This window comes from Orbicella franksi, chromosome 1 (genome assembly GCF_964199315.1).
Source record: "Orbicella franksi chromosome 1, jaOrbFran1.1, whole genome shotgun sequence".
In the NCBI taxonomy this organism is placed as follows: domain Eukaryota; kingdom Metazoa; phylum Cnidaria; class Anthozoa; order Scleractinia; family Merulinidae; genus Orbicella; species Orbicella franksi.
Window position 1 is genome coordinate 31028770 of NC_138145.1, and position 24152 is coordinate 31052921.

A 24152-nucleotide genomic window follows, 5' to 3' on the forward strand; every position below is an offset into this window, starting at 1 on the left:
TACAACTGCGCTACCAATCCGTAAATTTTATGTAGACCCTTCAGCTATCGCGTGTGCGACTTGCTTGTATTTCTAAATTTGTATGTATGGACGATATGTTCTTATTACGAGTTTGCCAGTGAGCGCAACTTTATCCGACACTGTATAAACCAAAATCAACCCCCAAATCTTCGTTTAAAAGCTGAAATTAAAAGCACTCCGCTGATCCTACAAACAGCCGCAAAGGAAACCCGCAAAGGAATGTTACTCTCTCTGAAATCGACACCTTATTATCTTTAAAAAATATTTGGCAACACTAATTACCTCACCGGAAATTAATTTGTTGTTTTAACTGTATACTTACTGTACACTCATATCGATTAAAAGCAGTCTGCTGATCCTACAAACGGCAAAGGAAAGCTGCAAAGCCTTCACCTATCGCCTGTGCGACTTACTTGTCTATCTAAACTTGTATGTATGAAGGACATGTTCTTATTATGAGTTTGCCCGTGAACGCAAATTTATCCGATACTGTTTAAACCAAAATCCACCCCTAAATCTTCTTTTAAATGCTCCAATTAAAAGCACTCCGCTGAACCTACAAACGGCAAAGGAAAGCAGCAAAGGAACTCCCAGAGTGCATTTCGCTTCCACAGGGGGATAAAAAGTGCGCGACATAAGCGCACGGACAAACTATGCGAAATCACTATCCAAAGGAATGTATGCCTGCCAGCATAAAGCGATTACGTCATCGCTTAAAAATGGGTCACACTTGTAAAAACGGTTCATACTTGCGAAAATGGGTCACATCTGGAAAGAGAGGGGTTACACTTGTCAAAAAGGGGTCACGTTTGAAAAAAGGGGGTTGGTCACACTTGGAAAAAAGGCGTCGGTCAAAGTTGGAAAAACAGTCACACTTGGAAAAATGGGTCACACTTGAGGAAATGGGTTTCACTCGGAAGTAGGGGGTCACAACTGGAAAAACGGGTCACACTTGGGGGAGAAGGAGACCACCTAGGAGAGTTGACAATACGACGCGCAGTGAAGTTTTTTTAACGAACGTCGAGGTGTTTTGAAATGCGATGAAATACTCTCTTGAGTGTTTATAAATCTTTTCTTTTTTTCGAAAATAACAGAGAAAAATGGACATATCGTTTCAAATTTTGTATTAATAATGACTTTGACAACATAATTCTTTTCTCTTACCTAATTGATTATTCTATTACAATTTTTATAGCCGTTCAGTACAGCTGTAGAACGGTCTACGTTGAGGTCTCTTTTCAAAAGGTGAAAACATATTCGTTGTAGATCATCAATGGGTGGGCGGTATGCAAATTCTTTTTATTCGTACACTCCGTGGAATTCCCGCGAGTGGTAGTTTCTGGACATTCGCTCAGCCGTATGCTTGTGGCTCCAGAGTATAATGGCGGCCGACTTGTACCTGCCACAAATTGGGACCCCATGTCCCTTGACGGCCAGAACGGAATGTCTGTTTGCTATAATCCCGTCAGAACTATAATCCGTCTACGGTCCAATTTTACTGTCCTCCAAGTCTAAACATGATTACTATGTAATCGTAGTAAAATGTATCTGATGTATGTGAAACACCATATGTAAATAGCTACAGCAGATTGCTAGGGTTTCGTTCCACAGCACACAAGGGTTTAAGGGACCTCGCCCCTCGGTAATGTAGTACATTTTATTCACCACGCCTAGCAAGATAAGGACTCCAACAGTCGAGTGCCATTTATAATTGCTGTAGTAGCGACTATAATCCGATATCCTGCGGCGGAAAACAAGAATAATATAGAAATTCACTCGTTACTTTCAAAATAATTGTTGAAAGGATCGAGTTAATACAAAAAGAGATGTTACTTTTTAAATAATTTTTGATAGTTCTCTGGTTGATTTTCACTATGAGGCAGCGTCCACACTACGCCGAAGGGATTTGAAAACGGAGCTTTATTTCTGCGGTTAGGTCTGCCGTCCACACTAATCCGTCACGATAAGGAAGCTTTTCGAAAACGCTCTTCAAACCGGAGGAATTTGAAAACACTGGCTTTACGTTTTCGTGTGGAAGGAAAACATTTTGAAAACGGAGCTTTTCGAAAACGATGGCGTCACGATAATCCTGTGATTTCCCTGACCTACTTTTCCTCAAACACAAATACAAAATGACCGGTGATTGCTGCGTTTTCAAAGTGAAATAGTCGTGTTTTAAATTTCCTCCGGCGTAGGGTGGACGGGACTTGAGTTTTAATTATCGACAATACGTACAGGCGCGTTCAAAGCAACCTGACCTAAACACCATCTAACCATTTCGGAATGTCTTTCACGCTCTTTAAGGAACACAAAACATCCGCAACTCTCAGTGTTTGCTCCCCTGAAACTGCACAAACTTTCTCCTTTTGACTGTCTTGTTAATATATACCACATTACAATTACAGGTACATGTAATATTTAATCACTGAAGAACACTGAGAGAGATTTATGAAACCCTCTAGCTCCCTCTCGTGAAAAGTACGATTAGGACCCGTTTAGCTGTGTTCCTAAAAAAAATGGACACATATTTCAACTTTAAATAATAGGGCGACTACCTAACTTGGTGGCCAGAAGCCTGAGCGCTGAAATTTCAGAGAAGGTACACCCGCCAAGAAACATTACAAGTTTACACTTTGATCCTGGAGGTTCATTTGTATTGGAATCTATGGAGAATGAAAACAAGCTTTAGTACAAAACAAAAAAAGCATACCTTAAAAAAAAAAAAACGGGAATACATAAATAAGGAATAAAGAAAAGCTCCTAAATACACATTACTGTCTAATGTTAATCACGCTTCCTTTTGTAGGAAAAAGAATTAAAGATGAGTTAAAAACAAACTTTTGTTGGATGAAACTGATGTCTTCACAATCATCCATTAACGACAACATCAAAAAAATAATTACACAACAAAAGATAGAGAGGAGCAAATAGTGAAACGATATGGTTTGCCCCAACCAGCTTACGAAATGTTTCCTTTGCTGCGTGGTTCTTAAAGATAAATATGGGTTATTGACCAAGTGTGAGGTCAAGATGGCTGGATATTGGCCAAGTTCTTTTTTTGCGAGTTTATGGACCGAGACGGAGTCGAGGTCCATAAACTCGCAAAAAAAGAACGAGGCCAATATCCAGCCATCTTGGCCGAACAAGCTTGGTCAATAAAGGATTTATTATATTGCTTTCGGGGAAATTTTCTCGCGGGACACGGCGGGTAGTCCCGAGCGGGCAAGATAGCTCCATCTTGCCCGCTCGGGTAGCCAATCACAGCGCAGGATTTGATTCATCTTGCCCGCTCGCGGAGCTAGCTATATAATAACAATGCTTATTAGTTGGCTTACATCTTGCAGAAGGTGCCATTCGCGACGAGTAAACATCGACACTTAATAACCTAGCCATCTCTTCAAAAGCAGGCATTCCAATTGACAGAACCTAAACAAGAAGAAATAAAGAGTTTTGCAAATACAGTGGAACCTCGTTAATCCGGTCACCAACGGGCCACAACAATTTAGCCGTAATAACGAGGTGGCCATAAGGCGGGGTTCAACTGTAGTTTCATTCTAGATCTTCAAAGTCCAATATTAAATACGTCCCGGCCATATTCAACTGTTAATTCATCGTGTATCGCATTAAAACGAAATTTTGAATCGAAACTGATACTATAAGTTAACTTTGTCTACCCCTTTAACCAAAGAAAGCTGGTTTTGGCATGATACCAGTTTTCCAGAGTTGCCGATTGTTATTGTCCAGTCACAAAGCGACGACACAACAATTCTCCCATCTTATTATAAGACGGAGAAAATTACTACTTTATGATTGGCTGAGAGGAGGCCAATTTCTCGTTAATTTTTAATTTGCACGACAGTGAAAATTAATGCGCGCGCTTTCGTAATCTTCCCAGTCATTAATAAATGAGAAATCGTGTGAAAGCTCGAAGCAATGTATATTTCCCTCGTTCTAATTACCGTGTTACCCAAGTGGAACTGAAGTACACTATTCGGGAAGTTTAAAAATTTTTTCAAATTGCACTTGCCTTAAGGCTCGTGCAATTTTGACAGAATTTTCAAATATCACTTGTAAATCCTTAATTGCACACGATTACCTATACAAATTTGACCGAAAACAGTAATTATTGGCCGGCTACTGACTTATCACTGTGTGTAGATAGAGAACTGACCTGCTCCACAAGCCTGCAGGAGATTGGAATGTAGGCACCACTGAACACATACGCCATCTCTTGTGGTTTCTTTAGGTCAACCTTCTCCACATCCTTTGGCACCTGTTAAAATATGATTACTGCGGTTATATCAAACTTTTCTAAATAGCAATCAAAACAGCAGACGGGTCCTGTGAGAAGCGTGAGTGGAAAGTCTGAAAGATGCCGCATTGCAGTAGAACCAAGTAGTGACACAGATTCCTGGGGCACTTACTGCACAATGTCTGTCTTGGCAGTGGAATATTGTATGTCTCTCTGTTGTAACCGCTTCTAGTCAACCTTACAAATTTTACAAGTTTTAAATGTACAAGTTTTAAATACTTACTAGGTTTAACCGTTTGCTCAGAGTCTTGAATGTGCCTCTTTTCTAATAAAATAATAACAGTGTAAAGTTAACGAAAGTGAAGGATGATCATCGCAGTAATTTTTTATTTTTATTTTTTTATTTTTTTTTTCAATTTAAGCAATTGGAAAGAAGAAGCCTGAAAAAAATCAGGGCTTCAACGGGATTCGAACCCGTGACCCCCGCGATACCGGTGCGATGCCCTACCACCTGAGCTATGAAGCCAAACATTAAGAGCGAGGTCAATCAATTGAGTTCATATCTTCCTGTAAGGAGTGAAATGATGTGAAGTATATATGAAATAATTCATACTTGAACTGCGGCTGTAGATGAAAGTGAAGAATGATCATCGCAGTAATTTTTTTTAATTTAAGCAAGTGGAAATACTAAGTACATTAACTTACCAGAGAGAGAAAATCCTTTATTTAGCACTTCCATCAGTCAAACCTTGCATCATGTATAGTTACGTTGATCTTAATTTCGAATCTCTGTATCAGGCCCAAGTGGTTGCCCACACAAAAGAAAGCTATTAAAGAAGCTCAGTCACGGTATTGAAAAGTTTAGCCTTCAAATTCGTCGTTTGTAATCCGTGTCAATCTTCTCCTTCCTTAGCCATCCTTGTTCCTTTATGGTTTATCATTATCTCTTTGGTGTTTTTCCATCTTATTAAACTGTTATTTTCAGGTTTTCTACCATTTAAAGGAAATTTTGTCTGTGGCCAAAATAACTCAAAATACCGTGATTGAGCCCCTTTAAGCAGTACTTTTATAAAGACTGTTTGTTATTCGATTTTTCCCGAGGTTTTTAGAAGATGCGTCAAACATGTACTTAAAACGTGTTGGGAGATTAATGAAAAACTTACATCAAGTTCAGTGTAAAGTCCCAGTTGTTTGAGAGCACTGAAGGTGAGCATGTGATCGTGACCAAAACTCTGAAAAATAAAACAAAAGAGATGTAAAACAAAACAAAATACATACATAGACCTTGGAGGGCCAAATACCCTGTGAGCGATTATACATCAAACGTGTTACATACAACTAATGCTCGCAAAAACCTGACTCAGATAAAATTGTAACACATTTTTTTACATGTTTAAGAAATATGTTTGTAACCTTCAAGGTTATTGTCTTAAACAAAAAAAAAAGAACGATCCCCCTAACCTCTAGACAATCGGAGGCAAGGAAGCTTTACATCTTTGCCTTGTTGCTCGCTCGTTGCTAATACCCTAACTGTGATAACTGGTAAACAAAAAGAGATTATCTCAAATTCATGACTGCCACACTTGTTCACTCCGAACAAAGTTGAATAATGTAGCTCCTTGATCGTGCAAGGTGGAAAAGCTCTTCCACCAAAGTACCTGAAGAAACTTGTGTTTTAGGTTATGGTACAGTTTGGCTTCAATCCCTGAAAAGTTAAGAGTAAGAGTCAAAACAAAGAAAGCCAACGAGTAACCCGTATACTACAAACATTTGCTTACATGTAACGTTAAGGTACACTGTAAGAAATAAGGAGAAATAAGGAAGTTTAAAAAACAAAGTTACTTTAAGGAAATTTATTTTCGAGGTTTCTTGGGCTGAAATGCACTACAACTGTACAAGAAGGGAACAGCCTTGTTTCAATTAAACCTCTTCACGGTTACATTAAACAAGCAAAATGTCGGGCACTTTGTGCATATAAGAACAAAAACATACAAATTAATAAATTCCAGAAACCGCTCACCTCCACGAGTTAAAGAGAGCAAACATAAGAGTTGCAGTGTTTTGAATGAATTTACCTGTCGATTACGAATATATTAATTGACATCACAACCATGTTTACACTTGAATTAAAGTTATTTAAAAAAATTCTTTTGTTGAGATATATGTTTCATAAATAAATTAATTCCACAGTTTTTGGCACTGTATGTAACTGTATGTAAATCCTCACAACCTTTATTTACATTTAAGAGATGCGTATAATCTAGTTTCACATGTACATTATCTTCTGTTCATCCTGTTTAAAACAAACCTATCAATAAACTCACCAGCTAGAAACGTCAGAATCACAAAAAATAGCTTCAGGTTCACATTACAGTGTAGCCTCATACGGAGATGCTGTTTGGGTTTGTCATACACCACTGTTTCATGTTTTTCGACTGGAATTGTTAGACTGCTACACAACTGTTTTCGTTGCTGAGAGCTAGTTACCAGGAGTAAATGAGTTCTGATATCACAGACTCAACTAACCTGTCTAATAATACATTCTTCAAGGTAATCAGTATCTTCCTTATCTTCTATGAGCTCCAGCATGTCTACAACATGGATGATAGAGTTTCGTCATCAGAAATGGAATCTGCCTCAGTATATCAACACCCTATAAATGTACACTATCAGTCAATCAATCAAATGACAGTGCAACAATCAATTGCAGTGTGAAACATACTGTGCTCAGCTCGAAGTCGTCGTTCAAAGTTCTCCTTGGTCTTTGTTTTAAGCACCACCTCACAAGCACCAATATCTAGCAGATGCACAGATAAACAGTTAGCTACAAATTATACAATTCAACAGGATTTGAAAGCATATCTTTACATAATTTTGTGGCAAACAAGTTGTGCTGTGGGTGTTAAATAGGTTATAAATTAAGAAACTATTATAATTTTAAAATAAAATGAAAAACAAAGCAAAGATACTCAAAAAAAGGAATAGTTCTGCTGGACTTCAAGCCATTGCTCAATGATGGTTTGGATGCTTCATAACTATATTTATTATCTCAATAATGATATAGCAACATACGTATAGTCAGTCCTTTGTGTTGTTCTCGCAGCCCTCTCAGTTCATCAGACACAAACTGCCTCATGTCACTCACAGTTGACAGGTGTTGTCGTTTCTGTAAAAACAAACATTTCCATTAGAACAAGATGCTAGAAACATCAATATCGCACCCAAGGTCAAGGACGAGATCGTTCAAGAAGAGCGCAGTTGTTGAACTCAGAAATGCATTTGCATAGCTTTTATACTCACATCATATCCAGACTGAACATCCTTTGCCTTTTGACTGAGATAACCGAACACATTTGAAAAATGACGATCCCTGATGTCACAGAAAACCTTCGCAGAAAACAGAAAAGTAAGTTTTTGGACCCAAATTAGGAATTACCCAAACAATAACAAAAAATAAAACTCAAATGAACAAGTAGTAATCTTAAAAAAAAGTATGTGTGGAAATAAACTTGAATATACTTGTAATAGTGTGCCATGTGTGATACCCTGATTGCTCCATTTATTTACTTTCAAGATATACTACCTTTAAAGTATAGCAATTTGCACCATATAAACCAGGCAATACAGAGTTAACTTTGCAATGTTGCAAGCATTACAAAGCTAAATAAATAACTACTGATAACATTGCCTTAGTTAAAGTATGTCTTACCCTGTCTTGGTCATTCAATAGCATCTTAGTTTTCTGGTCTTTTCCAGTGACTTCTGTACCAAACTCAACCACACCTTTAGGAAAACATACAAAAAAATTCATTTTAGATAACTACAGTAATATACTTCAGAAAATAGAGTGGAAAATATTATAATTTGGCTAAACACAAGCAGCCCAAGTTTCCAATGTGATTGATTAACTAAAGGCAACTCTGTGTTGGTAATAAGAATCAATAACAATAAATCACTTGATGTTAGCTTTAGTTCTCCTTTGTGTCACTTCCTGAAATAACAGTTCTTTGTTTGCAAGCTTGCCTTTTTGTTTGGACAAGATAAAATGAACAGTCAAACAACTTACCACTCCTAATGCCAAATGTGTCATCAACAACTCCAGCATAGGTGACTTGAGAACAGAGTGGAGTAACAAAGTCTACACCTGTTTATAGTGTATAAGAGATACACACATCAAAGATCAGAAAGGCTGCTTTCTTTTGCAAAAGAAAAATGAATGTTTAGGAAACCCTTACAGTTTTACACACTTTGAATTCAAATTCTCCTAAACTTTCTTGTGATGAAGGTTTGCATTGGGCTATGGTACATAAATAACAAGCATCCACAGTCTATTATCTAAGTTTGTAAAGTAAAGCTAACAAAATGTAATATGTCCTATGTCGTGACCCTGTGCACTCAGTATCAAACAAAATGACTATACAGTCAACCAGACTATGCATTTAACTGACCAAAATTTTAGTGAGCTCCTGCACGCCAAAGGTGCACAAGCGGAGCCCCATACCTTACAAAAATTTGGTAACCCATTAATCTGAAAATTTTTGGTTGTCACGTGACTGTCCGTGCGTACGTCCGTCCGTCTATACGCCCATACGACAATACCTTGAAAACTAAGAAAGTAGCACCATTACCATAGCGACATCTTTGATTTTGGGCACCCTCACTATTATTAATTGACAGCTGTCACAACAAGCTATCCACTGACCAGTATCACGTGACTATATCGCAGGCTCAGGTTTAGAGCTCATCGAGGTTGCGTGTTTTTTTAAGTTGACCGCTGACCAGTTACTGGTTTACCGATTGGATCACAAGCTCAAGTCACGTTACTTCTCTTGGGGGAGAAGGAAGGAGTACTCGCAAAGGCAAAATTTTGGCACAAAATTGACCCCTGGTGCGCTGTTGACTTTTCTTCTGACACATTCCTTGTACAATCGTCTCTTGGAAAGTCCCTGATATATTGCGTACTACGTAATTTCTACAATCTTGGTTAGGCATGTTGGGTATGGTTTGTTAAAATTTAACTGGAAAAAATATCAAAACCACACACTGAACAATAATATTACAATTGCTCACAATTGATCATTTTTTGAGTTTCTTATTGAAGAAAAAATAATTCTCTTTTTCCTTTATCGTCAGTTATTGCAATCAAGAGCTCCGCTTTTAGGCTTGGCTAAATCTATATATTATATATACCTAGACTGATATAAGCAGTGCACTCCACATGAAGGCCTGACATCTGCATCACTCAATCAAGGAATAATTAGTCAATATTATTTCACTCAAAATATTGTGTACATCTTTCTAATGCTTATAAGTGAGCTATTTGGCATATCCAATCTGCTCTGCATTTGGTGCATGGTTTGATCAAACCAGCATCAACTTCATTGCACTCTAGTGTGATTTAATTATAAATGGTTATATTTAGTGACATAAATTTTATACTTTACTTACTTCTGTCAATGAGGATGAGTGAACCTATCTCAGGTCCATCAACAGGTTTGTACTCTCCTTCCTCTGCTAATGTGTTCTTAATTAGCTCTCCAACCATCTAGAAATTATTAAAATAAATTAACTAAACATTAAGTTTATTGACATCTATTAGGACCCCCTTCAATCCTTAAGCCTTACTATTCATTTCTATAAATTCTCCATGTTGTAAACTAAGAAAGGAAGAAAACATACTGTCTGTACTGGGTGCCCAGGGGGGGCACTCCCATATTAAAGGGACAGGTAGCTCATCTGAATTTTTTGAAAAGAACCCTTAAGAGGTACCAAGATCCTGTTTTGTGGGCGTGGCATACCCCTATTAAAGAAGTTCCAATTCTGAAACAACACATTATTTCCTAACATTTTTTTTTTCGGCTCAATAGCCTAAAAGGTACTGTAAAAGTTCCTGCTGTGGACGTTTTGAGGATGAACACCCCAAGACGTACCAAAACCATTTTTTTTTTTTTGAGCCCTAAAAGGTATGACAAGCACTGCATCCTTTTTATATGGGAGTCCCCCCCCCTCCCCACCCCTCCCTGGGCTGGTTGCCCATGTTCAGTGTGTACTTGCCAGTATTCTATGTATGGCTTAGATATTGTATTGGCTAAGAGTAGTTTGAACACTAATTAAACGAGGAATTTCCTTTTTTTTCAATTAGTAACGCTTCAAGTAAAACAAAAATTACTTACTGACTGAGTTAGACATAAAAAGTTTTAATTTACTTCTTGTACAGTCTCACCAAACCCACTTTTAATTAACTCTTTATCATAACATCAAGTGAGACCCAGAACATAAATTGAGTCTCAGATGGAGCGGCCTAATAGTTTGTGTATTGGAATTTCTAAACTGAGAAGTCCAGGTATAAGGCTAGCCAAAGTATCTGTATTGTGCTCTATGTCTCTCCAATCCAGTTCCTAGGGTTGAAACACTCTTTAACCTCAAATGCACACACTAAGTGTTGCTTTCTGACTTTGCAAAACACTATAAAATATCCTTTGTCAAGCTTTGGGATAATGTAATGTATTTTGTTCTTTAATATCTTGGAATTTAGAGAATACTTATAATATTATGTAATATACCTTGGCACAGTTTCCTAATCCATATACCCTTGGGATTGTACCATACAGCTGCTGTAAAGTCACAAGAGAACGAGCCACAAAAGACAGAGACGTTTGATCCCCATCCTGAAATATAACATCCCATTTGCTTATAAGGAACAGGTAAATTTTCGGTTAGTCAAGTACTGAGGCTGTAAGACCTTTACAACAACTATTGATTTAATTTCAACTGGCAGAAAATTTTATTAGCACTCAGCTCAGAGGCATTTGACATAAATTCTTGCCTGTAGCTTAGGTTACAAAAACTCTCTAATTCTCCCGAACTTTTTTGGTTAATGACTTATGTTAACATAAGTACCATTTTCTTTTTATTTAATAGACAAGTTTACTTACCAAAAAATAATCTTTTAGAAAGCCTGGCAACTCCAGAGTCAACACATCTTCATCCAATGGAATAAACTCCAGTTGAAATTCATCAAAAGATATGTCTGAAATCCAAAAAAATAATAATTTACCTATCAAACTGTGGGAGGTACTACAACAGTACCATAGATTGGATGCTAGACTTCAAGTTGAAAAGACCAGGTTTGAGCCCTAGTTGGCCTGGGTCATATTGACAATGTGTTCCTGGGCAAGACACGTACAAACCATTTACATTTACGCTTAATTAACTCAAGATGCAGTTCCTCCTCCCACCCAACTGTACGGATGAGTACTGGTTAGGTAAATTTAATGTGGCTAAATATGATTTAGGCTAAGTTAGACTCAAACCAATGCAGTTAGCGGTTTCCCCTTTTACAGTATGTGACTTACGGGGCGGCCCTCTGGAGATTTGCAGGGCTGTTGTGTCACATTGCATTGCAGGTATTGTACTGCCAGCTGATCATTGTGGATCATTTGCTTTGCATTTTGGCGAATCTTTGTGGATTCTCGCCCCTTCCTGTCCCTCCCTCTTGGTTGCTGGTCTCTAGGTAACTATGGGTCAGGTAAGTTGTTTCCACTGATTCATTCAGGGTGACGGTGCCAGTTAGCAGCTGCTTTTGGGGGTTTTTCCCGCTTCCAGGGTTGCCATGGATACCTCCCCTTCTGCTTATGGCTTCTGCTTCCTGCTAACCTTTCAGGCACCAGTTCCCAAGCTCATCTATTTGTGATGAGTTTAAACACTAATACTTAACCCCACAGGAACCAGCATCATGTAATGTTACACAATTCCTAACATTAAAGGATTACAAAATGTAAGACCTTTGCATAAATTATACAGATGTATGAAAAAAGCAAAATTTAAGGTTACCGTAAACCTTCGCGGGTGTCCTTAGCGAAAAAAAATATTACCGCGCTGTCTTAAAGACAACCACTACAAATTATATATCAATGCAAAGGTTATAGAATGCTCTATTTGATAAAAATTGTTTTGCCTCAATTTTTTTTAATCATAAGGCGAGCGCAACCTAAAAGCATGAAACGACCAACGTTCCATTGAGCGACTTTATCGGGTATCAAACTCGACCGCATCAACAAAGCTAGTGCATTATATCATTCACGAGGTATCAATCATCAAAACCGTGTGAGGGTTTGTCGATATTCCTATTGGTTGTTTTGGAAAATTTCTGTGAAGTTTGATGTCCAAAAATACAGCGACACGTTTTACGGTGAAGGCCATTGCAGGAGATCAATTTTAAAAAATGCAAATCCCCCACACGGTTTTGATGATTGATGCCTCGTGAATGATATAATGCAGTAGCTTTGTTGATGCGGTAGAGTTTGATACCCGATAAATTCGCTCAATGGAATGTCGGTCGTTTCACGCTTTTAGGTTGCGCTCGCCTTATGATTAAAAAAAATTGAGGCAAAACAATTTTTATCGAAAAAGAGCATTCTATAACCTTTGCATTGATATATAATTTGTAGTGGTTGTCTTTAAGACAGCGCGGTAATATTTTTTTCACTAAGGACACCTGCGAAGGTTTACGGTAACCTTAACATAATTATGGCCTTGGCTAGTTGGATGTAATTTGATCGCATAACAATTAATATTAATGTCATCTTTACAGTTAGGGTTAGGGTCATGTTTAATTACCTCCATAGACTCCCTCCTGCTCTAAAATCATCTCACAGGAATACAACTGCAAAAACAAATTATTTAACAATGGTAAACAGTTTGACAAAAATTTTTAGTTAGTTAGGCCATCACGTTCCTGGTGGAACAAAGGGCAGTTTGACAAGTGCTTAGATTTAAAATTATTAACCCAGTCAGATGTCAAAGCCTGCCTTAAACTGAGCCCTGTTCTCAATGCTTTTGTCTGACATCATAGCAGCTAAGCCAACCATTAGTTCTGCCAATCAAACAGCTACATGTACATAAAACAGAGAAAGTGTGCATCAATGATTATCATTACAATCCACATGCTACAAACCCTTTTTGGAACAAATACAACTTTATAAGACCTGCTTCTCCCACTCATTTTGTCTTTGTTAATATGATCTGACGAGGAACAGAAAAGAATTCATCAGAATTACATATACTGAAATTGACAGATTAGAATACATGTCATAAATTTAAGGTTAAATGGCAGTAATCATTGTTTCTTCTACACTGTAAGTACTGTTTTTACAAATGAAATTCCTTCCAAGAAATTTAACGTTACAGTTGACCTCTACCCACCAGCCACAAATTTGGTTGACAATAACTCTGGCCTCAACAAATAGATTCTCCTGGTGGATATAAAGGTTCACCAGAGTTAGTCTGAAAAAACTCAATAGGATACTGGTTTAAAGTTATTATGTTTAACCTATTGACTCCCGCAGCTTTTTGCCAAAAACACATTTTTTGGACATTTGGGACATTTTCAGCCTGGATATGGGCCAAATTAGCTGCAATCTACTCAAAAGGAATGCCTTTCTTTCCACTAGCATCACGCTTTATGACATTTTTGCTTGGGCATGCCCAGAAATCAAAATTTCTTTTGGACAAGAAAGTGACCTAGTCTTTAGGCTTTTCGTTTTTTTTTTGGTTTTATTTGCCTCTCTTTTTTCTCCTTCTCTTATCTTTTTGCTGCAGTAATTGACCTTCTACTGGACTTGCTTCCCATTGACAAATTCCAGAGAAATTATCATCGAGATGGGCAATACTTACCATGGAGTAGCCAACTGTACCCAAAGGAAATTTTGCTCCGAGTTTTCCACTCAAATTTCCGAACATTTTCATGCATATTTCAGGCTCCATTCACACTCTCCGCCCACTAGACCCCATCACACTGATCTGGGTATCATTGGAAAGATCTTTTCCTTCGGCAGAACTTCAGTAGAGATAATCATATGCCAATTTTTTTGTCAAAGGTGATGACGTCACGGCCAGTTATGGCCGGCACGGGTATCAATAGGCTAATCAAATTGAGAATGATCTTCCTCACATGTAAGATTGCATATTAGAAATGTATTCTAAATTTTGCAATGTTTGACTATTATTAACTTAGCTGATATGTTCAATATGTTGTCACTTTTGACAAATTTCTAGCATTGACAACTAACTATTCACACCTGTACCCAAGCCTGGAGGACTCCCAAGTCAAAATGGCAGGGTAATCATCAGGAATGTTCAAACTCCGAAGAACCCTTGGAAAGTTCCAACCTAAAATCTTCTCTTGTAGACATGGTATAAGTTTCTTCCACCCTCCCCTTCCCCCCACTAACCCAATGCCACCACCTCCCTCACAGGTAAAAAATTATAAAAGGGGTGTTTATCTAAAGTGAACAAACTACACAGGTTAAGATAAGATACACTGTAGGTATCTTGGGATTCCGATTTTGACAATGTATATTAGACTCTTTTTCACTAGATGATAATATATTTTACATGTTAGCTTATTCTCAAAACAAATTCATTCACCAAAATTACCACTATTTACTTTTAATTAAACACTTAATAAGTCTAGCTTTTTTAATCTTATGTATTCACTCACTTGTCACCACCAGCATCAAGACGATCATTTTCCAATTTAAATATCTTATTAACACCATGCTCCTGCCAAATGCACCCCACATTAGTATGAAAAAGATATTAAATATAACTGAGTTATGGCCTTATGAACTGGTAGAGGGTCACTCCAGATGGTCATTCTGGGAGATTTGTCGTCATTTAGACAGTTTGTTTCATGGATTAGAGAAATTAGCTAAAAACAGCACAAGCCTCCCTAAACAAATGATGAAGTTTAGTTACAAACTATTTGAGGTACTCATTAATATTAATGGACTTAAAACAACAACTGAGAATTAGTGGGACAAAAAATGATGATAATGCATTAAGCAACGAAGAATTCTTTACAAGTGGGTTTATAGCGGAGCACCGTAACTATAGTAACAGAATCACAAGCATGCATAGAAATATAAAACTATGGAACTCTTTTTTCATGGTCAACATGGCTAGAGGCATCCACATGGATCGCAGGCTTGTGCGTCCAATGACGGCAGCCATACTACACGTACCAAGTCATGCAGCCTTGGTTTACAGCATACATCTTATTTATTGGACATCCATGTTAAGGTTTATCGTCACCTGTCGAAACAAGGTATCCTCTGACCAGTATCACATGACTGTATTACGGGCTCAGATTTAGAGCTCATCAAGGTCACATGGTTTTTTTAAAGTTGATCGCTGACCAAGAGCAGGGTCTAAATTGGATTGTGGGTTCAAGCAAGTTTAACTTGTGGTAATCAGGACCTTTTATTATATCTCTCAGTTAGTACATGCACTGTGATTGGTCAATTTAGTGGGCTGTACTCTCCTGTACGGCCCGCTAAAATTTAAAGTTGGTTTTGTTGCCAAACTGTTTTGTATTTATCACCAAGTGTTCTCAACTTTCATAGCAAGTGAAAGTTTAAAACTTTCCTATACTCTAAATTGTGTAATAAAGCATGCTAACAACTGACTTGTTTTGCTTTCGAGGTGCGTTGGAAATTTGAAACCTTTCCGAGTCCGCATGAATAGAAATCGTTTCTGAACCCATCAGGCACACAGCAGAGATATAATAAATATCTTACTAACCTCGTCTTCTCGGTTCATACTGTAAGTTACGGATCCTCGTTTTTTCCCCTTCGATTTATGACCCCCGCGCTTCGCACTTGGGCCATAAATCAAAGGCCAAAAACCTTGGTCCGTAACTTGCAGTACGGACCTTAAACTTGGTTAGTAAGAGGTATGTACTTTGGAAGCCAGTTAACGCTGACCCAGGATTAAAGGTTAACCAAAGTATAAATTGTTCTCATATAAAAATGTTTTTCACTGCTTATGTTTTGTGTAGTTTGAGGTTATTCAAACTCAAAACAGAAGGCCAAACAATATAAACAAAAAACCTCACCGCAAAGCTACAAAACTCAAATCAAAATTCTCCCTTATCCTGGGTTAAGCTGGTTATTGGGCTTTGATCAACCCGGTCTAATCTATATATTCTTAAATTATATATTGAAATAGAAAAAAACTACACTTTCATCCCGAAAATCCTGTTTCGTGATCGCTCACTCTTCAGGGGAAATTATGTATACACTGAGTACTATATAAGGAGTCTTATCATCCCCCTTTCCTCCCTACAGCTTTGAGAGGTTGAAGAGTTTTAGGGGGTAATATTTTATTACATTGGTATTCCAGGTGATTTTAAGTCACAGTTGGATTGACAACTATCCTGGGCTGAATTATGATAATTCAAACTTTTAGTGGTCACCTTTAGGAATGAAGCTCCTGTAAAATGGTCCAAAGGTTTCATAAGCTGAGGATCAATCACAAGGTCCTTAATTTCTGGAACCTGCAGGTGAATTATAAGATAAAAATATTATTAACTAACACAAAAAGGAAGTTGATGCTGTGTTGTTCTAGAAAATATCCACCCTCCACCCTTCTCCCCCCCCCCCCCCCCTCTCTGAAAATTCCATGCTAATATTAAAAGTTCGTCATCCCCCTGTCCCACCCATCTCAGAATTTCCAATGACCTCTCGATATCATATGAAGACTTTTGTTAAGTCATGAGAAACAGTATCACGAATTTTTGCTGTTAGTAGTTTTTTTTTTCGTGAACAGAAAAAGTCAGGGATTAATTATACATGACGGATGACATCGACAGTTGCATTTTGCTGAAGACTAAGTCATATGATCAAAAAGTTTGTGTAAGTTTCTTCTAAAATTCTGTGGTTAATTTATCTAAATATTCTCACAAATGTTCCATCTGCAGCTGTCACAAATATATGTTATACGTTTGAATATATGCCATGTTAGCAACAAACTGAGTTAGTTACTGTCAAAATTAACAATAACAGGAAAATATGAACAATGCGAACGTCTCCGGATCCTGTGTGAGGAACAACATTTAAAGTTGTTGTATCAGCTTTTAACCATTAAAACTCCTTCCACCTAAATTTGAAACACAAACTCATTTGATGATCAACTTGCCGATTCCAGAATTTCCACTAGCCTGTCCCTAGTAATCACTTTTAGATGAGAGAATTTTGGTCCTTGGACCGCCATCTTGCCTCGTAAGGCCAGGCTGCTAAGTTGTTCAGTGAACTGCTGAGAGAAATGAAAAGAGGAAGGTTTACTGGAAAAGAAAATACGTCTTTATAGTTTAGGATGCCTAAAAAGTTTAAAGGAGTAAACACAAAAGCTGAAGAAACCCGTGCACGAAGGGAAGCAGTAAAAGTAGCCGAGAGGGAGAAAAAACAGAAGGAAGAAGAGGATAAATTATGGGAAGATAACGATAAACATGTCTTGAGGAAACAGCAAAGAAAGGTTTGTGTAGTTAGACGTTTATTGCAACATTTTGAATTAAAACGCGAAGATTTGATACCAATTTGGTTCATACACATTGTAGAAGAAGTGTTAGACGTCAGTTTTGAACGGGGAGTTGGAGTGTAATGGCTGTGAATTAAACACGGAAGATTAATATAATGTACACTTATTAAGGAACTTGATGTCTAAGCAAGTACTTGTAAATATATAAGGTTTTGCTATTTGGCTATATTTAAAATTCAAATCTGGCGTTGATGGCTGGTAGAAATGAGAAAAATTTCAGTCAATCACACCTAGACAGATGAGCTTAAGCTTATAATTTGTCACAGAACTGATGGATCATGTGTACTCAAGGCACTTGTTGGCCATGTATCAGTCGGGACGAGTGTCATTCAACATATCAGCCCATACTCAATTGATATGTTGACTGGTACTCATTCACCATTTCAATCATCTCTCAGTGGAGACAATCAGTCGTCACTGTCGATCAATTGGCATTTGGTCAGTCTTTCCGTTGACAGTTGGTTGACACCTTGCCTGCTGTGTTACAATCAGCTATCAGCAGCATATTGGCAGACTGACTGTGTTACATTGGCCAAATGTTGGTGGTATGTACATTTGTTAGCTGTTATTTTTCCTGAAATAGTCTGAAATGTCAGTTCCTCTTCCTAACCCGCCTGCACCCAAATTGGGATAGAGTGAGGATACAGCTAACACTTTATATTATTGCTTAAATGGTCATTATTTTGAATTATAATGTGATATGACAAGGCAGCATGAACTCTGAACAAGCACTGAACAGGTAATAAATAATTGCACCTTTCACATAGTTATGGCACAAGACTCCAATCAAGTGATTGTTAAGTGTCTGCCAACTATCAGTAGAGTATTGGCCAAGTGTTGGTGGGTAACTTTGGTCAACATGTGTGTCAGTCAAGAGGCAACTGATATCATCCAACATATCAGCAGAATGTTGATCGACATATTGACCAAGTGTCAGTCAACATGTCAATCGAATATTGGTCAATATATCAACCTATACTTGGCTATTGATATTGACTGATACTCGAGTAACTGGTATATTAAATACACATGATCCAGACTGAATGCTAAGAAGCTCACTTGAATAAATTTGCTTGTTGGATGAAGCATTTGATTTTTTATACTGTAAATTCTTGAATTAGCACCTGGGGTGCTTATTTCAAATTTAGGAGAAGAAGGGGGTTGCTTAGTTGAGGGAGGTGCTTAATTGAGGGGGGCGCTTATTTAATTTTTCCCAAAGTTTGGTCAGACGTGATCAGGATTATGACCAGGGTTAATATATGTATGTGTCAGACCCTCGGAAGTCTCAGAAGGATCCTGTCTCTCATGAAGAACTGCATAATATAACCTCTTAAGCTGGTCTATACCTGCTGCATAAGGTTTGTTGAGCTTTAGGCAATGATCGAGCAAATCTTCACCACCATCTGTTACAACAGTCAATTTGCAGTGCTCGAATGAGTCAATAATCACTTGCTTGTGATTGAAGATGACCAAAACTATACATCCTGTGTTATCTCAATACTCTTCCATAAAACAGGGGGAGGGGAGGGGGCGCTTATTCGAGGGGTGGCACTTGTTTTCAATTTTGGCTGATAGGAGGGGCACTTATTTGAGGGGAGGCACTAGTTGGAGGAATACGGTATGCTCAGTCTCAGTCTCATTTGTACAAGTTTTTGTGTTGACAAACTTTGTAAGCATCTATGCCAATTCTCCCAGATTATCCAGGTGTCTCCTGGATGCAGACCAAATCTCCCAGTCTCCTGTATGGGTCATCAAATCTCCCAGATCCAGAGGAAAAAAATTAAACCAAAACAAGTTGGTTGTTTGTCCCACTCTGCAAAGAGAGGATTGTCTGTATTAGTGGGTGGATGTGTTTCTTACTATAAAGATGTGATGATGATGATTTGCCCCTTAGCTCCAGCTGGAGCATAGGCCATTGACCAGTTCAGTTCTCCATCGGCTTCTGTCCTGGGCAAGCCTTCCTACCGTGTTCCAGGTGTGGCCCACTTCCTCATTTCAGACTCCACACCCCTTCTCCGGGAGTTCCTTGGGCGACCCCTCTTCCTCTTGCCCTGAAGGTTCCAGCATAGCACCTGCCTGGTGAAGCTGTCAGCCAGTTTCCTTAAAGTGTGACCTATCCACCTCCACTTTCTCCTTAATATCTGATTCTCGATTGGTTCCTCGCCTGCTCTTTCCCACAGCATCTCTGTCTGTCCAACTGATTTTTAAAATTCGTCTGAGGCACTTGTTGATGAAGGACTGTAATTTCTGGGTCATTCACTTAGTTGATCTCCAAGTTTCTGAACCATAGAGGAGGATTGCTTTCACATTGGTGTTAAAAATTCTAAATTTGGTTCTCCTTAGGATGACTTGGAAGGACCACACTTTCCTCAACATGTTGAAAGCTACTCTGGCTTTGTTTATCCTGACCTTGATGGCTTCATCGGAACCCCCGTCAATGCTGACTACACTGCCTAGAGAGACAAAAGATGTTACCTCCTCCAAGATGGTATCCCTCGTTTTGACTGGTCTGCTGTTTGTACAGTTGACTTTCATAACCTTGGTCTTGCTCACATTAGGACGCAGGCCTAGCTTGATGGAATTAGCTGTTAACTGTGCTGTTTTGTCCTGCATTTGTTGGTTGTTACTTGACACCAGAGAGATGTCGTCTGCAAACTCCAAATCCTCGAGTTGTTCCCCCAATTTCCATTGGATCCCATTTCGCTGTTCTCTTGTTGTTTCCTTCATGATCCAGTCAATAGCAAGTAGAAACAAAAACGGTACCATCAAACAACCTTGCTTGACCCCAGTGTTACTATAGAGATACCAACCTAAAAAACTCAAAATCCAGAAGATCGCCAATTTTACCTTTTCGATTGCCAAAAACCTTGTCAGATGTAATTTTCCATTAATTCAACCAAAAGAAATGTGTCAAATATTCAAAACATTACCCTGAAAACACCATCTTGCTTTTGTTGTGGTCTTCAAAACAAGAACATGAAATGACTAAATTCTGAGTTTTGGAAAATGTGTTGTTTCGGAAAATAGATCCTTTTTAACTTGTTCTGTCAACATTCTGAAATAAAAATTACCTGCTTAAACTTAATCCTGCCATCAGTTTATTAACCCTTTACAAAGTTGTGTAAGCCTAATGGAAAAGTTCACTGTCTTACTGATGAAATTAATCCTAAATTTTACCGTTACGCTAATTTATAAAATAACTGAGCTACTGCGCGCGCTCTCATTGGTCGATAGGTGTGTTTAGGTGAGAGTATGTAAAAACGCTTGTGACGTTTCATATTCGCGCGTATTTTTGAGAATTATTTTATAAAAGCAACAGAGCACTTTTTCCATGTTTACATAGCCTCATCTAAACACTCGGGGGCTGGGAGAATTCTCGAAAGTTATGCAAACACGAGACGTAGTCGAGGGTTTGCATAACTATCTCGAATTCTCCCAACCCTCCTCGTGTTTAGATGAGGCTATGTAAACACGGAAAAAGTGCTCTATTGCTTAAATAGTCTTCAATAACAAAGCCTTGGACATATTTATAATTAAATATCTTATTTTTGTTTGTGATTTTCAGTATTCACGTGAAGTTACTTAATGTTATGATTTTCAACCCTAGGATGATAAAGACCGCAAACGCCTTGAAGCAGCAGAGCGCAAGGCCGCTAACCAAGAAGCTCTTAAGGCAGAGGAAAGTGAATTACCAAAGCAAAGTGGCAGTGTTCGTGCAAAGAAGACAGTAGCAGAGATTCAAGCGGAACGTGAAAGGAAAGCCGCGGCCGCTGCTTTAGCTGCAGCTAAAACTCAAAAGAAAGAGGAGGAGACTGCCGAACCTCTTGAAGAAAACCCAAATCAACAGATGGCAGCACTGATGGCGGCTGAAGGAGCTGTGGAAGCCCGCTCTGTGGAAGATGCTATAGCCGTGTTGAATGTTGGCGGCACACCGGTGGACAGACACCCAGAAAAGAGGATGAAAGCTGCCTACAGCGCTTTTGAGGAACGTGAACTTCCAAGGCTAAAACAAGAAAACCCCAACATGCGATTATCACAACTGAAACAGTTACTTAAAAAAGATTGGATGAAATCGCCTGAAAATCCCATGAATATGGTACATGCAAAAAAGACATAGAAATCTTCGTTGAGCTTGAATTAACTTTGTCTCATTGATTGCAAATCATAACGGATCATAAAAAGACGCAAATATACCATGCAGTGTTCCAGCTCTGGCATGCAACTAAGTTTTTTGGAAATACGTTTAAAGTATCTACCTGGTATTGCAATGTGGCTCGTGGTATTGTTGGATAGGTTTTTTTGAAAATACCATTTGTTGTTTACGAATAACCAACTTGCAAATTCATCGTCCTGGTCGAGATGGAGAATTCTGGTTTAGGACTTATGACTTAATTGTATTCTTCGTTAGCTGTACGGGACTCATAGCTTGGCAGTAGAAATGCTAAGATAAAAATAAAGTACACAAATTGTCACCATTTTTGTTCCATTTTCAACACACATTGACTTCCAACAAACATTTTTTGAGACTTAAGATATTTTTAGGTAAAAGTCGTGGTAGGTTTATTAAGGTTTCAAATACAGTCGGTTATCGATCGATCAACGGACTTTGTTTGACTTCGTTTATATGCGGGTGCAACAACACTTCTGATCTACGCGCGTAATCGAACAAATACATTTAGACTCAATGGCTCTTTAACCACGCAAATGTTTAGTAAAGAGGGTTAAATGGCGATACTCTACAGGTAAATGCCGTGGAAGGTTTATTACATGTAAGTTTTACAAATACGATCGGCCATCGATCAACCGGCGCATCATCAACGTAGCGTGGGCGGGAAAGAGAGATTGGGGAGAGTGAAATAAACAATCTAAAATGTCACTAACAACCTCACCTTACAAAGGTGACATTTTATTCCTCTAGTAATTTGCAAATACATTTCAAATTACTTTACTGCGCCTTTCAATAACATGCGGACTCTAAAATTCAAAGCTCAACCGACAAATGCGTTTTTCGCTACCGTTGATTAGGCCTTCGCCCTTCATAACTTTTGTTTGGGGCAACTGTGTCAGCTGCAACGGTCATAAATAGGCTAGCGAACTTTTAGACAGGTCATAAATAGGGTAGCAAAAAACGCAGATTTTGGTTATAAATAGGGTAAGAGTTTTGGGAAATGGGCGGCACACCCCCAACCAACTTTTCTGGAAGTACCCCTCCCCCCCCTCCGGGCCTGTGGCAACCCTGGTAAATGAGGAAGGGGGAGAAAATCTCTAAGAGGCTGGAAAGGGAATCAACCCCTTATGCGGTGCCAAATGTATTTTTATTATTTAGAGTGGTTATTTGTATATAACCAAAACAAGTATGGTTATATGTAAATAACCACATTGCAGTTTGGTTATTTTTAATAACCAAAACAAGACATTGGTTACTTAACAAATAACCAAACATGAATGTTGTTATTTGTAAATAACCAAAATTGCAAAGTGGCTATTTGCTAAATAACCAAAGCTGAAAATTGGTTATTTGTAAATAACCAAAATTGCAAAGTGGTTATTTGCTAAATAACCAAAACATGAATGCTGTTATTTGTAAATAACCAAAATTGCAAAGTGGTTATTTGCTAAATAACCAAAATTGGAAATGGGTTATGTATAAATAACAGAAATTGAAAATTAATAACCAAACTTGAAAATTGGTTATTTATAAATGACCAATATTGAAACAGTGGTTATTTATATTTAAGAAAAATGGTTATGAAAATTGGTTGTTTATAAATAGGCAAAACTTGATTTTTTCCAGTGTCCGCAAATTACAAATTGGTTATTTGTAAATAACCGAAATTGAAAATTGGTTAGTACTTCCAGGAACAACGGAAAACGGAACACTGGAGCACCGGAACATCCCGGAACATCATGGAACATTCCGGAACACTGGAACATTCCGGAACATCCCGGAACATCACGGAACATTCCGGAACACCGGAACATCCCGGAACATCACGGAACATTCCGAAACACCGGAACATCCCAGATCATCACGAAACATTCCGGAACACCGGAACATCCCGGAACATCACGGAACATCCCGGAACATCCCGGAACATCACGAAACATTCCGGAACACCCAAAAAACCCTGGGACACCACTTAAGACCCAGAACACTCCCCAAAAAACCCGGAACACCTTAGAAAACCAGGAAAAGTGCAAAATCTAAAACAAAAATAAAATAAAAATTAAAAAATGAAAGAGGACGCGAAGTAATATGAAAATAAGAACTATGAATAGGAACAATTTAAAAGACCCAAGACACGAGGCTCTGATTTACAATTGCTCTACCTTTCGTTGGTTTCTTCAATGAAACAACCCTCTCTTGGCAACTTAAACATCTTTTCAGTACAACTTAAAACGTCAAGCACTATCGAAAGAGGAAGCCACTTTAACATCATGAGTTGATCCTAAGATGATTATACAAAAATGTTTCTAAACTTGTTAGTGTTTAATGGAAACG

The 24152-nt window shown here is 38.2% G+C and overlaps 2 protein-coding genes across 3 annotated transcripts; one reads left to right on the forward strand and one right to left on the reverse strand.

Annotated features, from left to right (window-relative positions):
- On the reverse strand, positions 1-17333 carry LOC145502849 (vacuolar protein sorting-associated protein 33B-like). Of its 2 annotated transcripts, XM_081482251.1 has the most exons (23): positions 17252-17333; positions 16530-16610; positions 14775-14836; positions 13478-13527; positions 13230-13297; positions 12893-12938; positions 11209-11303; positions 10837-10941; positions 9722-9818; positions 8340-8417; positions 7983-8056; positions 7574-7660; positions 7346-7439; positions 6996-7070; positions 6800-6864; positions 6294-6348; positions 5932-5978; positions 5437-5505; positions 4557-4598; positions 4193-4294; positions 3357-3447; positions 2577-2684; positions 1-1762 (listed from the first exon to the last, which is right to left on the reverse strand). In XM_081482251.1, the coding sequence occupies exons 1-23, from the start codon at positions 17324-17326 to the stop codon at positions 1692-1694; spliced, it is 1737 nt and encodes a 578-aa protein (XP_081338377.1). In that variant the 5' UTR covers positions 17327-17333; the 3' UTR covers positions 1-1691. The 2 variants fall into 2 exon arrangements, with proteins under 2 accessions (XP_081338377.1, XP_081338384.1); XM_081482258.1 differs by lacking the exons at positions 5932-5978; positions 6294-6348.
- LOC145502864 (coiled-coil domain-containing protein 124-like) lies at positions 17326-23129 on the forward strand. Its single transcript, XM_081482270.1, has 2 exons — positions 17326-17587; positions 21258-23129. Exons 1-2 carry the CDS (start codon positions 17429-17431, stop codon positions 21765-21767), a joined length of 669 nt encoding a protein of 222 aa, XP_081338396.1. The 5' UTR covers positions 17326-17428; the 3' UTR covers positions 21768-23129.
- Positions 23130-24152: the final 1023 nt, after the last annotated feature.